This window comes from Anomaloglossus baeobatrachus, chromosome 11, assembly GCF_048569485.1.
Source record: "Anomaloglossus baeobatrachus isolate aAnoBae1 chromosome 11, aAnoBae1.hap1, whole genome shotgun sequence".
Classification (NCBI taxonomy): Eukaryota; Metazoa; Chordata; class Amphibia; order Anura; family Aromobatidae; genus Anomaloglossus; species Anomaloglossus baeobatrachus.
In genome coordinates this window covers 171,571,868-171,587,002 of record NC_134363.1, presented here as the reverse complement: position 1 = coordinate 171,587,002, position 15,135 = coordinate 171,571,868, and the positions used below count along the sequence as shown (strand labels likewise).

Genomic DNA, 15,135 nt, shown 5'->3' with positions numbered 1-15,135 from the left:
AGGCTGGATGTGAGCTCTGTGTGTCTCCCCCAGTAATATAGTCTGGATGTGAGGTCTGTGTGTCTCTCCCAGTAATATAGGCTGGATGTGAGCTCTGTGTGTCTCTCCCAGTAATATAGGCTGGATGTGAGGTCTGTGTCTCTCCCAGTAATATAGGCTGGATGTGAGCTCTGTGTGTCTCCACCCAGTAATATAGACTGGATGTGAGCTCTGTGTGTCTCTCCCAGTAATATAGGCTGGATGTGAGGTCTGTGTGTCTCTCCCAGTAATATAGGCTGGATGTGAGCTCTGTGTGTCTCTCCCAGTAATATAGGCTGGATGTGAGCTCTGTGTGTCTCTCCCTGTACTATAGGCTGGATGTGAGCTCTGTGTGTCTCTCCCAGTAATATAGGCTGGATGTGAGGTCTGTGTGTCTCTCCAAGTAATATAGGCTGGATGTGAGCTCTGTGTGTCTCTCCCTGTACTATAGGCTGGATGTGAGCTCTGTGTGTCTCTCTCAGTAATATAGGCTGGATGTGAGCTCTGTGTGTCTCTCCCAGTAATATAGGCTGGATGTGAGGTCTGTGCGTCTCTCCCAGTAATATAGGCTGGATGGGATCTCTGTGTGTCTCTCCCAGTAATATAGGCTGGATGTGAGCTCTGTGTGTCTCTCCCAGTAATATAGGCTGGATGTGAGCTCTGTGTCTCTCTCCAGTAATATAGGCTGGATGTGAGCTCTGTGTGTCTCTCCCAGTAATATAGGCTGGATGTGAGCTCTGTGTCTCTCTCCAGTAATATAGGCTGGATGTGAGCTCTGTGTGTCTCTCCCAGTAATATAAGCTGGATGTGATCTCTGTGTGTCTCTCCAGTAATATAGGCTGGATGTGAGCTCTGTGTGTCTCTCCCAGTAATATAGTCTGGATGTGAGGTCTGTGTGTCTCTCCCAGTAATATAGGCTGGATGTGAGGTTTGGGTGTCTCTCCCAGTAATATAGTCTGGATGTGAGGTCTGTGTGTCTCTCCCAGTAATACAGGCTGGATGTGAGCTCTGTGTGTCTCTCCCAGTAATATAGGCTGGATGTGATCTCTGTGTGTCTCTCCCAGTAATATAGGCTGGATGAGAGCTCTGTGTGTCTCTCCCAGTAATATAGGCTGGATGTGAGCTCTGTGTGTCTCTCCGAGTAATATAAGCTGGATGTGATCTCTGTGTGTCTCCAGTAATATAGGCTGGATGTGAGCTCTGTGTGTCTCTCCAGTAATATAGGCTGGATGTGAGCTCTGTGTGTCTCTCCCAGTAATATAGGCTGGATGTGAGCTCTGTGTGTCTCTCCCAGTAATATAGGCTGGATGTGAGGTCTGTGTGTCTCTCCCAGTAATATAGGCTGGATGTGAGCTCTGTGTGTCTCTCCCAGTAATATAGGCTGGATGTGAGCTCTGTGTGTCTCTCCAGTAACATAGGCTGGATGTGAGCACTGTGTGTCTCTTCCAGTAATATAGGCTGGATGTGAGGTCTGTGTGTCTCTCCCAGTCTACAGGCAGGAGGTGAGGCCAGGGTAGTCTTTTTAGTCATATTTCAGCAAAGCTTTTTGCTCTTATTTTTCTTCTTGCGCTTTCCTCTTTGTCTGTAGACTGTTTTCTCTGCCCTCCCTGAGACTGTAGATGCTTTCCCTCAATCCAGTTCAGATCTGTGTAAACACACTCCCTGCTACTATCTGTAAGGCAAAATTCACATGAGTGCATTTTCAGTCCATGTGCTGCTTGTGCACGCAGTGGACTAATTGTAGCCTCTGTACTATTGTACATGAGCAATTTTTCCATATGGATCTCAGGTTTGAAGGAGTATTTCTGGTAAGACGCACGCCACAGAGAAGATGCGCCAAATTAACTTAAATGACACATACAGTGTGTCCACCCATATCCTGTCCACCGCCATTAACCTAAGAACGGCGGCAGCTATAGGCATAGAAGTGGTGTCTAGGTATAGTAAAGTAGCCATGCGCTCAGCAGTGAAACCACCTATAGCGCCACCTGGTGGAAAACAACGGAGTTAGCATTTTTATTTCGAAAACGGAACGAGATAGAGAAGAAAAGTGAATTACAAAGTTGTAGGGCATCATCAATTCAATATGAATCCGCACCTTTCATACAGAAATGCTATGATTAGAACGTGTAAAACTCACAAGGCTGCGGACGTGAAGTGATACCTCATGGAGACCTTCCTACAAGTCATTGGGTATGGTGGCTGTGTGGAGTGGCCTCCGCTCACCTGACCTGACCCCATTGGACTTCTTTCTGTGAGGTCACATCAAACAGCAGGTGTATGCGACCCCCTCCACCAACATTGCAGGATCTACGACGACGTATCACAGATGCTTGTGCAAACGTGTCACCTACCATATTGCACAACGTGCAGCAAGATACAGTATGCTGTGCAGAGGCCAGATGTGCATTGCAGATGACGAGGGACACTTCGAGCATCAAAGTTAAATGAGCGCCATATGCGTGACCAGCATTCAATGTTTTGGGGGGTCATGGGTTTCATATCATAGCATTTCTGTATGCAAGGTGTCGATTCATATTGAATTGATGATGCCCTGCAACTTTGTAATTCCCTTTTTTTCTCTATCTCGTTCCGTTTTCGAGATAAAAATGCTAACGCCGTTGTTTTCCATCAGGTGGCGCTATAGGTGGTTTCATTGCGTAGCGCATGGGTACTTTACTATACCTAGACACCACTTCTATGCCTATAGCTGACACTTTACTATACCTAGACACCACGTCTATGCCTATAGCTGACACTTTACTATACCTAGACACCACTTCTATGCCTATAGCTGCCGCCGTTCTCAAGTTAATGGCGGTGGACAGGATACGGGTGGACACACTGTATATTTTGTTTGCATGCTGAAGACAATCTGCAGTTATTGTACAATTACAAAAGTGTATTTTTAAGATTTGCAAAGAAAGAAAAACTTTCATTGCCTGACTTAATATTTTAGCATTCTGGATTTTTGTATCTTTGTCCCAAGTTTCTAAATGGGATAGCGTTGCGATACGTGCACAGCGGCTAAGTGTAACGACAGAGCTCTGCGAGGCGGAAGGGGAGGCCAAAGCCGTCTCCCACCAGTCCGATATTGTGTCCCGTCCTAAGAACAGGCCACGGCTATTGTGGTCCCGGCAGAACCTATATATAATGTGACTTTCTTCTCTTTTGCAGTCCGATTCCTACATAATGAGTCAGGGGGACACAAACTCTGCCGCTGTCCCTCATGCTGCGGAGGACGTCCAGGGCGATGACCGCTGGCTTTCCCAGGTAAGAAGTCTGCACGGTCGTCACAACCGGACGCGCTTTAGTGTCTAATAGGGGTAATAAGGACACTTAGAGGGATTGTCTCCTGAACTCTCCGAATTTGCCGTTTTAGAGCACATAGACATCATAGAGGTGACTGACACTAATCCAATCTTAAAGGGGTTGTCCATTACTATTATACTTAAAGGGAACCGGTCACCAGTTTTGGGGCCTATAAGCTGCGGCCACCACCAGTGGGCTCTTATATACATTATTCTAACATGCTGTATATAAGAGCCCAGGCCGCTGTGTAGAACGTAAAAAACACTTTGTAATACTCATCTAGAAGGTCGCTCCAGAGCACAACAGTCAGATGGGTGTCTCCGTTCTCCTCTTTTGGCCATCTTGGTCTTCTTTTTTCTGAAGCCGGCGTGCATGACGCGTCCTACATCATACACACAGGCCAGTATTGAGGTCCTGCGCAGGCGCACTACAATACTTTGATCTGCCCTGAACAGTGCGCCTGCGCAGGACCTCGGTGCCGGCGAGTGTGTATGACGTAGAACGCGTCATGCTGTATTTAAGGGCCCAGGTCGCTGTGTAGAAAAAAAAAAACACTTTATAATACTCACCTAGGAGGACGCTTCCTACATCATGCACACGCACAGGCTTTGAGGTCCTGCGCAGGCGCTTTTTGATCTGCATTGAGAAGGACAGATGAAAGTATTGTAGGACGCCTGCGCAGGACCTCAATGCCGGCTAGTGTGGATGACGTAGAACGCGTCATGCACCCAGGCTTTAGAAGAAGGACAAAGATGGCTGAAAGAGGATGCGCCGGTACCGGAGAATGGAGCCACCCATCTGACCAGTCTGCACCGCACCGCCCTTTAGGTGAGTATTATAAAGTGATTTTTACATTCTACACAGCGGCCTGGGCTCTTATATACACTATTCTAGAATGATGTATATAAGAGCTCACTGGTGGTGGCCGCAGCTTATAGGCCCCAAATCTGTGTGACAGGTTCCCTTTAAGAATGGAAAACAAACTCCTTACCTACTGGATTCCCACAGGTCTTGCACCTCCATACTTCTTCCACCGTCGCCCGCCAGTGTCGTGACCTCCTCTTCCACCGGGAGTTGCTCAGTTGTTTTTTTTTTTTTTTTACTTTAGCACCCTCATGGGCCCATTTTTTAAATGAAGTAAAAGTAATGAACCACCCCTTTAAGAATTAGTCCAATTACCGGAGCCAACACCGTTTGTTTTCAGGATCTCAGACTACTATTTCAATCAAATTGTTACTGCAGGAAGGTACAAGACGTGACCATTACCAGTGCAGGGATCGATCACCCACTCCTGTGATGTGGTGCCAGTGAGAGAACGATTTTAGGCCATTCAACCCTGACCTTAAAGGGTTTGTGTTCAGAGCGTTCTTCAGAAGCGCATGGATCACATGCCTCATGATTGACAGTTTAGACGAGTGTCATTGCCGCATCTGTGTCCAGAACTTTGCATTGTGCAATTTGCTTCTGGGGCATCAGAGGAGCGCAGGGGCACCGAATCTGTCTGAAACTAGTGATCCTGCCAACATCAGAGCGGCGCCTACAAACTCTATAGGAAAGAGCTTGTAAGCAGATGCGCTCCTTGATTTAGAGACCAACTGCCGGGGTGGCCTGTAAACTAGACAACTAGCAGTAAACAATAGGATTAAAAATCCCTTTGTTCTTGAACAAAGAGGAGTTTTAAGTAAAAAAAAAAACAAAACCTTTTTTTTTTTTTACAAGCACTTTACAGTTTTAGCCACTTAATGGGAACCTGTCACCAGATTTGTCCTTCTAAATTAAAACTAGCACCTTAAGCAGCGCCTGTGCTGCATTCTATAAAGGTGCAGGTTACCCACCGACCTCCCTTGTAGACCCCACAATTACCTTTATAAAATCTCCCTCCCCATATGTAAATTGTTGTGTCCGATAGGCATCCTAATCTGCCTCTCCTGTGCTGATTGATGTGGACGACGCCTCGGGCACCATCCACGTAGGCGGGCAAAATCTCGCACCTGCGCAGACATATTCCCGGCTAGCACTGGTGCTTTTTGCTGTGTCCAATTGCGGACAGAGACGAAAACATAGGTGCGCCTGCGCGAACCAGCGACTTCTCTGTGCAGGCACAACATTTTGCCTGGCGATGTAGATGACGTCAACCGCTTCATCCACATCGCTGGGCAAAATCTCACGCCTGCGCAGAAAACGTACAGCTTCGCGCAGGCGCACCTATATTTTTGGCTCTGCCCACAACAGGGCAGATGACCATGCGCCGGGAATATGCGGACTTTGCCCGTCTACATGGATGGCGTCCGAGGTGTCATCCATTTCAATTAGCACAGGAGGAGGGCGAAAGGAGGAACAGGAGGGGCAGATTAGGACGCCCATCAGACCGGATCGGACAATTTACAGACAGGGCTGGAGATTTTATAAAGGTATTTTTGGTGTCTACAGAGAGGCCAGGGGGGTAACGTGCACCTTTATAGAATGCAGCACAGGCGCTGCTTAAAGGGAACCTGTCACCAGATTTGGGGCCTATAAGCTGCGGCCACCACCAGTGGGCTCTTATATACAGCATTCCAATATACTATATATAAGAGCCCAGGCTGCTGTGTAGAACGTAAAAATGACTTTATAATACTCACCTAAACGGTCAGTGCGGTGCAGACTGGTCAGATTGGTGTCTCTGTTCTCCGGGTGCCGCGCCTTCTCTTTTGGCCATCTTTGTCCTCCTTCTTCTGAAGTTTGGGTGCATGTCCCACGTCATCCACACTCGCTGGCATTGAGGTCCTGCGGAGGCGCATTTTGATCTGCATTGAGCAGGGCAGATCAAAGTATTGTAGTGCGCCTGCACAGGACCTCAATGCCAGCTAGTGTGGATGACGTAGGACGCGTCATGCACGCCGGATTCAGAAGAAGGAGGACAAAGATGGCCGAAGAGGAGGCGCCGGTACCGGAGAACGGAGACACCCATCCGACCAGTCAGCACCATACCGACCGTTTAGGTGAGTATTATAAAGTGTTTTTTATGTTCTCACAGCGCCCTGGGCTCTTATATACAGTATGTTAGAATGGAGTATATAAGAGCTCACTGATGGTGGCCGCAGCTTATAGGCCCCAAATCTGGTAATAGGTTCCCTTTAATATCATAACATCCCGGTAATGCAAAATGCTGGTCTCCCATAATAGACTGAATGCAGGAGCCTGTCAGATCCCTCGTCAGCACACACATTGGCACTTGCCTATATATTGCAAATCTCTAATAAACTGGTTCTTTTTCTCGCTTTTCCAGCATAACCGGTTTGTGTTAGACTGTAAGGATAAGGAGCCGGATGTTCTGTTTGTCGGCGACTCCATGGTGCAGCTGCTGCAGCAATATGAGGTACGAGGGGACGATCCACTGCCGATGGGGCGTCATTAATGGCAGCTTCATACTATATGTAGGTCATTAATGGGGTATTTCAATTTGAACAGTTCACACCTGTCATCTCGCACAGCGCTCGGTTATCTCCGTTAGTCCCGTAGTCTTCAAATCGATGGCCGGTGCGAGGGGTCGACTGTCATTTTATTCAGACAGGAGACAAGTCATCACTTCTGCTCATCGTTGGGGATCGTTCATAACTTTTTGGGAGCACAGTACTCATTTAATGACGAACATAAAGGATAGAGGAGCAAAATAAACTGATGGAGAGCTCAAAATTCAAGAGCTTGCATTACTCTTAGTCCTTTCTTGCATATCCGTTGTCAGGCTTCCACCAGCGGGCGCAGAAGTAGAATGGAGATTGAACTCCAAAGAGCAGTTAGCCTAAGGCTTTGTGCGCACTAGAAATGTGAAGTTTCTCAAGAAAATTTCTTGAGAAACGTCTGGGAGTGGAAGATTTCCGGACCTCCGGAAAAAATCCGTACCAAATCCGCGGTAAATCCGCATGCGGATTAGCCGCGAATTTGCCGCGATTTTCCCGCAGGTTGTCCCCTGCAGATTTTGCAGGCTGTACTGCAGAAATCCGCAGGTACCTGCGGAAAAGAATTGACATGCTCATTTTCTCAAGAAATTTTCTCAAGAAAATCTTCTCAAGGAAATTTCTTGAGAAAAATCCGCAGCGTGCGCACAGCTATTTTTTTTTCTCATAGGATTTGCTGGGAAATGTCTGCACAAAGATTGCAGACATTTCTCAAGAAATTTCCGCAGCAAATCCGCGGGTAAATCCGCGGGTAAAACGGCCTAGTGCGCACATAGCCTAAAGCCCAAAAGGGGGTGCACGCACCAGTGAAAGGGTAGTCAGCAAGCCTAATGCGGGCTTTACACGGAACGATCTATTGTGCAATTGCACGAGCGATCGTACCCGCCCCCGTCGTTTGTGTGTCATGGACACGCCATCACCTCGCTGTGGGCGGCGAACATCCTCTTCCTGAAGGGGGAGGGACGTTCGGCGTCACAGCGACGTCACACAGCCGCCGGCCAATAGAAGCGGAGGGGCGGAGATGAGCGGGACGAAACATCCAGCCCACCTCCTTCCTTTCGCATTGCCGGTGGATGCCGCGGGATGCAGGTAAGCTGTGTTCATCGTTCCCGGGGTGTCAAATGGAGCGACGTGTGCTACCACGGGTATGATGAACAACCGGCGCCATGTTAAATAAACAATTTTTTAAAACTTAGTGACGAGTACACGACTCACGATTTGTGAGCAATTCTGCGTCGCTCGGAGGTGTCACACGAGACGACGTCGTGAACGGTGCCGGTTGTGCGTCACGAAAACCGTGACCCCGACGATGCATCGCGCGATAGCTCATCTCGTGTGACGCCCGCATAAGTCTTAACCAGGAAGTCATGTCTGCACAAGGGAGTGAGCAAGCCATAAACAGGTAGAAGGACGAGGGTCAGAAGCCAAGAAGTCACGTCAGAAGCCAATAAAAGGAAGCAGAGCCGTGGTCAGTAAACATTACCGAGGTCAGAGGCCGGGACAGCAAGTAGAAAAGAGTTGGAAGGACTGAGACACAGAACGGGACCTGGGGTCTGGCAGACAGGGCAGACAAACAGTACATGGGAAACAGAGGTCAGGGGGAGGTAAGCTGGGTAGCGGGATGGACCAGGGCTAACTCACAAGAACCAGTTATACATGCTGTAGAGCAGGAACTATTACTGGCGACGTTCCGGAGGAATCCACACCATAGTAAAGCGGCGTGAGTCCCGGAACAAGGCATAACCGAACAGACCCCTCCCACCTGACATAACCCCGTCAGAGTCAAGCTACAGTCATGACATCCGTGTTTCGCAGTCCCAAGTACAAATTGCAATGCACGAACCGAGCACAGGTCTCCTGTATATGGGGCTGACAAGTTCAGGTCAAGATACCAGTGACCGGTCCATGCATTGAGGTCTGTAATAACGTCATCAAGCCCCTGGAGACCTGTCAAGAGGGGAGATTTATTAGGCGGGGAGCCTGGAACATTTTTGACACTGAAGTGCAATCCACATTATGCATCTAACTTTCAAATAAATTATATATTTTTTTTTTTCTTTTTGCAGATTTGGAGGGAATTGTTCTCTCCGCTTCATGCACTAAATTTCGGTATTGGTGGAGACACAACGCGCCACGTGCTATGGAGGCTTCAGAACGGAGAGCTAGAGAATATCAAACCTAAGGTGAGCAAAATATAAAAAAAATTGAAAGCGGCATAAAGACTGATGGTGAACATGGTGCAAATCAGCCGTGCATTTCTAACATTGTCACTCAGCGGAGCAAATGCATCGTTTTATTGAACGTGCTGCGGGTATAAAATCCTCCCACACGTATTATTCTACAAGGGTTTTTCCAGGGCAGGTGACAATGGTGTAGAATATATTGTTCGTATTTAGCAGAATGCCAGGGGATTTTTTTCTCAGGACCGAGATACCAAATCCTGCCCTCCAGTTCACACTTTTGGTAATTTCAGATTACAAATTGACTTCGATGGATAATCATTTCATGCACTAATTAATTTTATTTGTTTAACAGGTTATTGTCTTGTGGATCGGCACCAATAATCATGAAAACACAGCTGAAGAGGTGGCGGGTGGAATAGAAGCCATCATAAAACTCATCAACACACTGCAACCACAGGCGAAAACCATCGTCATGGTATGTGGAGGTCGCCCACATGTCCTTCCTCATGATTATTCAGTGGTGCCGATCATGTTCTATATATCAGATCTGTCCATAATCAGGTTACTCGGGCTGAAATCGGAATCTCGGAAGGCCCAGAGCAAAAACAGAGCTCACAGAACTTGTCATCTCAGAGTATTTCCATCTTAGACACTTATGGTGCAGGAATCCCATCTATCTGCAGAACATGGGTCACCACCTGTGATGGGGACAGGGGCTCGTAGACTGGCCCTCAGGCTAGGGGACCCAAGCTATCCCTAATCCCAGAGTTACCTCTGATGGTGAGGATGTCTGGGCCACCTTCCTTGTCCTGCTCCTGATCAGCCCTGATCTTATACCCCCTCCCCCAACTCATGGGCAGGGCTGGGGCAGCAGTAATAAAGTCAACAGAAATAGACAAATGGGAAACCAAATCTCTATCTTACAGCACACACACACATGCAGAGATATAAGACAAAAAGAGCTTAGGAGCAAAATAAGAGCAGGGAGGAAACAAAAAGACAAAGAGAGAACTCCACAACACTTCCACGCAGAAAATTATTTCATTCACCAGCAGGACTGGTTTAATAAAAGCTATAGTCAGCATGGGAAGACAGGCTCCACCATCTTAAAAAGGCAGGGTGTGACTGTGATAGGTCTCCCACAACATGTGATCCAAGAAATAACCAGCAGGCTAGCAGACATTAAGGGGTACTTTGCACACTACGACATCGCAAGCTGATGCTTGCGATGCCGAGCGCGATAGTCCCCGCCCCCGTCGCACATACGATATTGTGTTATAGCTGCCATAGCAAACATTATCGCTACGGCAGCTTCACACGGACTTACCTGCCCTGCAACGTCGCTCTGGCCGGCGAACCGCCTCCTTAGTAAGGGGGCGGGTCGTGCGGTGTCACACGGCAGGTGGCCAATAGAAGCGGAGGGGCGGAGATGAGCGGGACATAAACATCCCGCCCACCCCCTTCCTTCCGCATAGCCGGCGTGAGCCGCAGGACGCAGGTAGGAGATGTTCCTCGCTCCTGCGGCTTCACACACAGCGATGTGTGCTGCCGCAGGAACGAGGAACAACATCGTAACATCGGTCCTTCCGAGATTATGGAAATGACCGACACTACACCGATGATACGATTTTGACGCTTTTGCGCTGGTTAATCGTATCAAAAACGATTTACACACTACGATATCGTCAACGACGGCGGATGTGCGTCACTTTCGATTTGACCCCACCGACATCGCAGCTGCGATGTCGTAGTGTGTAAAGTACCCCTAACTCCTGCACGCTTGATCACTAAAGAGAACACAGCTGGTCGGCGCCCGAGCCTGTCTCTGTAACTCAGAAACGCCAAAGGAGGCACAGTGTGGAGTGTCAGATTCTGCAGTGTGAACAGCGTCAGATGCCGCCATGACACTCGGCGAGTTTAGAGCCAAACACTTTGTGACACCGCGCTTGTCTTGCAACAGCTGTGAATAGAGAGAGGTAGTCAAGATTTTGTAAGATTATATCCACTGGCGAGAAGCGAATACATTTATCATGCGGTCAGGTGAGATATATTAGATAGAGGAGAATAGCGTGCACTAATAACCCTTGTAGCAATATGGAGAGAATCACTAAACACTCTTAATTCAATATGCAAAGTCTTTAATTGTAGACGTGGTTCATGCAAAATAGGTGAAGGCGACAGGGAACAACGTTTCGACCTAATCGGTCTTGATCACAATGTCGCTTTGTGTAGTACTGCTGGCACTTCTGTGCCTAAGCCTGGTGAGGTCACTCTACACCAGGCTTAGGCACGGGAGTGCCAACAGTACTTCACAGTCAAAGCAACACTGATCAAGACCGATTTAGATCGAAATGTTGTTCCCTGTCGCCTTCACCTATTTTGTATGAACCACGTCTACAATTAAAGACTTCACCTATTAAAAGGTGAGTGATATTGGGCAACAATTAAACAGTTTATGCTCCGAGTTCTCCACAATTAGAGGCAGAAGTAGTCCAATATTATGGCTGAAATGATGCTTATACCCATCTATAGTAGTGATCTGCAGCTACTGAAAAACTACAGCTCCCAGCATGCAATGTGCCTGCAGCTGATAAAACTAGAAAAAGAAGCGCTGATGGGATGTTACCAGATAAACCGGAGTAATATATAAAGTATATACACTCACCTAATGTGGTTGTGAAAGTCACAACCACTGCCAAACATAAGAAAATGGCATCTGCCGCAGCCCCACGTGGATGAGTATTCAAACAGGAGAAGAGAAGGGGTTAACGCCGCGCATCAGCCAAATGAAGATGTAGAGTTGTTGATAATTTAATATCTTTTTTATTTCATAGGTCTACGCGTTTCGAGGTTGAAACCTCTTCACCAGTTCCAGGGATATTCTGGTCCTGAGGAAGAGGTTTTAACCTCGAAACGCGTAGACCTATGAAATAAAAAAGATATTAATTTATCAACAACTCTACATCTTCATTTGGCTGATGCGCGGCGTTAACCCCCTTCTCTTCTCCTGTTTGATGTACCTGCAGCTGGCAGACCATGCTAGGTGTTGTAGTTTTCACAGTAAAGCCAGTGGTTGGCTACCTCTGTTTATAAACTAAACCTGCTGCATATTGTATTGAATATTTCCCCATTTCTGACGTGTCCCTTTCTATCCTCAGGGATTACTACCCCGTGGAGAGAAGTCTAACCCTCTGCGGGAGAAGAACGCCCGGGTGAACCAGCTGCTGCGCTCCTGGCTCCCACGCCTTTCCGGAGTTCAGCTCCTGGATGTAGATTTCGGATTCGTCCACTCGGACGGCGCCATCTCCCGACACGACATGTTTGATTTCCTCCATCTCACGGCTGCTGGTTACACCAAGGTCTGCCGGCCACTTCATGAACTGATTATGCAACTCCTGGAGGAGACCCCAGAGGAAAAACAAGTCACCCTGGCCTGAACCCCTCGTTCCTCATCACCCCTGTCGTCAGTGTTACACCATTGGCTGCCCCCCTCCCTCCCCGTTCCCCTCCGCTCACTACTATTGCCTCAGCTGTATATCTTATGCTCATTGTATATACACAGGACTCGTATCCATCTGCCGATTCCCCGCTTTCCATGCGATTCCCCGTTATTGTCTCCCTTGTTATTGGACATGTATGTCCCTGGTCGAGTCTGAGATGCACAATGATACATGGAGCAGCAAAGAAGGCAACAACCTCCGAGTGGACTCTAAATCCCGTAGAGTGACGGTGACGCCCTCCGTGGGGCGGGATGATGTGGTGTGTAGTATGTATGTAGGAGCCCACCACTCCGGAAGTGACGGCTGACTGGCCCATTGTGTTTTTTGTTTTTTTTTTTCCTATTTTGCATAGCATTCAATCTGATTGGTCTCTTAGGTAATTGGCGAGGCTACGTGGTGACTAGCGGGTCCCCCCGGCATTGGACGGGTAACGCGTACAACCACGGGAGGGCGGTCATAAAGCATGCCGAGTGTTGGCGCGTTGACTTCATCCTTGTCGGAGAGGCCTACGCCATATTGCAGTTACTCCCAAGTTTTTTTTTTTATGACTTGCTATATATATATTTTTTTTTTTTGGACCTCTCGCTGTGCGGTATACGCTCAGCCTCGGAAATGTGAGAATATATATATCTATATGTAACGCTTGTATGAGTTTGTACGCTCGATGGCTTCGGTCTAGGCTAGGGACCAAAGCTGGATTATGACCAATTAAGACTTGGGCATTATGGGGCTTAGAAAAGAAGCATAGAGCGGGATGTCACATAGCTGTGGCACAGCACAGCGTATGTTCGGCGCAGAATTAGGGCCAATCTGAGCTGCAGATGGCAGAGGGGACGCCCTATAGTGTTTAAGACGTGTCTGTACAGCTTTAAATCTCATTTGGTAGATGTCACCTCTCTAGAGCTTCTGCTTCTATGTACGACGTAACGAATCGATCGTTCCTTCTTGTTGTTGTTTTGCGTATGGAGCCGAATTATAAAAAAAAAAAAAATAATAATGACGGTGGGAACGCGGTCTCTCGGTCTTTATGTCCGACATTTAATAGCGGCCGATCCAGAAATGAAATGCAGGACATGCTCCGTTCTGGAGAGTCGCTAGAAACATGTACTACTGTGCCGGGATCACGTTACTAGATGCATCTTCTAATAAAGATGGGAAAGACTAAAGGAGACGGACGATGGGTTTTTATTTGGTTGGGTCCTAGGTGCGGTATACGATCTACGGAGATGGAAAAAGGTCCATTTATTTACATCACCTCAAAGGCCAAGACCGACATCATCACCTACAATGGACGTTGTCCCTTATCCGAAGGTTACAGGGGTTTCCTCAAAGTCAAAAAGATAAAAATGCTTTACACTTTACAATTGAACTCTTTAATAATCCTATCAAAGGATTTTATAGTTTAGGGCAGGGGTCTCAAACGCGGCGGGGTATATGGGTCTCAAACGCGGCGGGGTATATGGGTCTCAAACGCGGCGGGGTATATGGGTCTCAAACGCGGCGGGGTATATGGGCCGCACATAGAAAAAAAATCATTTGGGGGGGCGCATTCTTTTGAGGATAATGTGACATTTTTATCTATACACTTTTGGATCAGTTTTTGAACATTTTTCACTTGTTTATTATAACAAATGTGCACTTTTTAAAACATTTTTGATTGATTTTACATTTTATCCCCTTTTTTAAGTAATATAGTCTAATTAGCACCATATACTCATTTTGCCCAACATCTTTTAGTAATGTTCCCATCCTGATCCTCATCTTTTAGTAATGTTCCCCCATCCTGTTCCCCATCTTTTAGTAATGTCCCCCATCCTGTTCCCCATCTTTTAGTAATGTCCCCACGCTGGTCCTCATGTTTTGGTAATGTTCACCATCCTGTTCCCTTTTTTGTTGTAATGTGCCCATCCTGTAGTAATGTCCCTATCTGTAGACCTCTCTGAAGCTGGGACGTGTACACCCGGCTTCATAGTGCGCATGACCGAAAGTGATGGGACTTCAGATCATGTGCACTGACCCTAAACCCGGCGTCTGATGCGGTGACACCGGACACAGGTACACGCGTCACTGCCAATGACAATGGGCATTGAATAGCATGTTAGCATGCCCCTATGGGCATGCTAACATACTAAGAGGGCGGACTAATTGGGGGTTGCAGACTAGTCCCTGCGCTCATTAGCATATCATAAAGGATCTTTAGACATACTTTTTCTAAAGATCTCTTTATCTATGCTGCTAGATACAGGGACGGTTAGGCAGAAATTAACAATATTCACCCAGTACAGCTCGTGGTTCTGGGTGTATATTGCACCTGACAGATTCCCTTTAAGACTTCTCATGATACATTATCTCGTCATATAGACAGCACCTTTGTCAGCCTGCAGTGCACATCACAACCACCAGGTGGCCATATATAGACACCTATAGGACAAACATCTCCCGACAACATCTTAAAAGTGTATATGTATTCTTATTTGATAGCAGTTGCCTCATGCACTGCCGTATGCTGTTATCTCCTCCTTCACCTCCAATCCTCCAATTTTAGAGCTCTTTGGGTGTTCCCTGGAGACCCTATATTTCGTCTCCCCCAACTAAAGCGGGAATAATTGACTTTAACCACTAGATTGTATATATCATTTTTTTTAAAGGGCCATCACAGCTGGTTACTGTGGGATTGTAGGAAAG

At 47.3% G+C, this 15,135-nt stretch overlaps 1 protein-coding gene across 1 annotated transcript; it reads left to right on the top strand.

Annotated features, from left to right (window-relative positions):
• Positions 1-3,200: 3,200 nt before the first annotated feature.
• Positions 3,201-13,616, top strand: PAFAH1B2 (platelet activating factor acetylhydrolase 1b catalytic subunit 2). The gene is made up of 5 exons (XM_075327593.1): positions 3,201-3,291; positions 6,599-6,688; positions 8,834-8,950; positions 9,303-9,425; positions 12,109-13,616. The coding sequence occupies exons 1-5, from the start codon at positions 3,211-3,213 to the stop codon at positions 12,385-12,387; spliced, it is 690 nt and encodes a 229-aa protein (XP_075183708.1). The 5' UTR covers positions 3,201-3,210; the 3' UTR covers positions 12,388-13,616.
• Positions 13,617-15,135: the final 1,519 nt, after the last annotated feature.

Excerpts from the sequence above, each read along its gene's own strand:
- PAFAH1B2 (XM_075327593.1), top strand. The coding sequence starts at position 3,211 with ATGAGTCAGGGGGACACAAACTCTGCCGCTGTCCCTCATGCTGCGGAG. Across the intron at positions 6,689-8,833 it reads AGCTGCTGCAGCAATATGAG|ATTTGGAGGGAATTGTTCTC; the intron begins GTACGAGGGGAC and ends TTCTTTTTGCAG. Across the intron at positions 8,951-9,302 it reads TAGAGAATATCAAACCTAAG|GTTATTGTCTTGTGGATCGG; the intron begins GTGAGCAAAATA and ends TTTGTTTAACAG.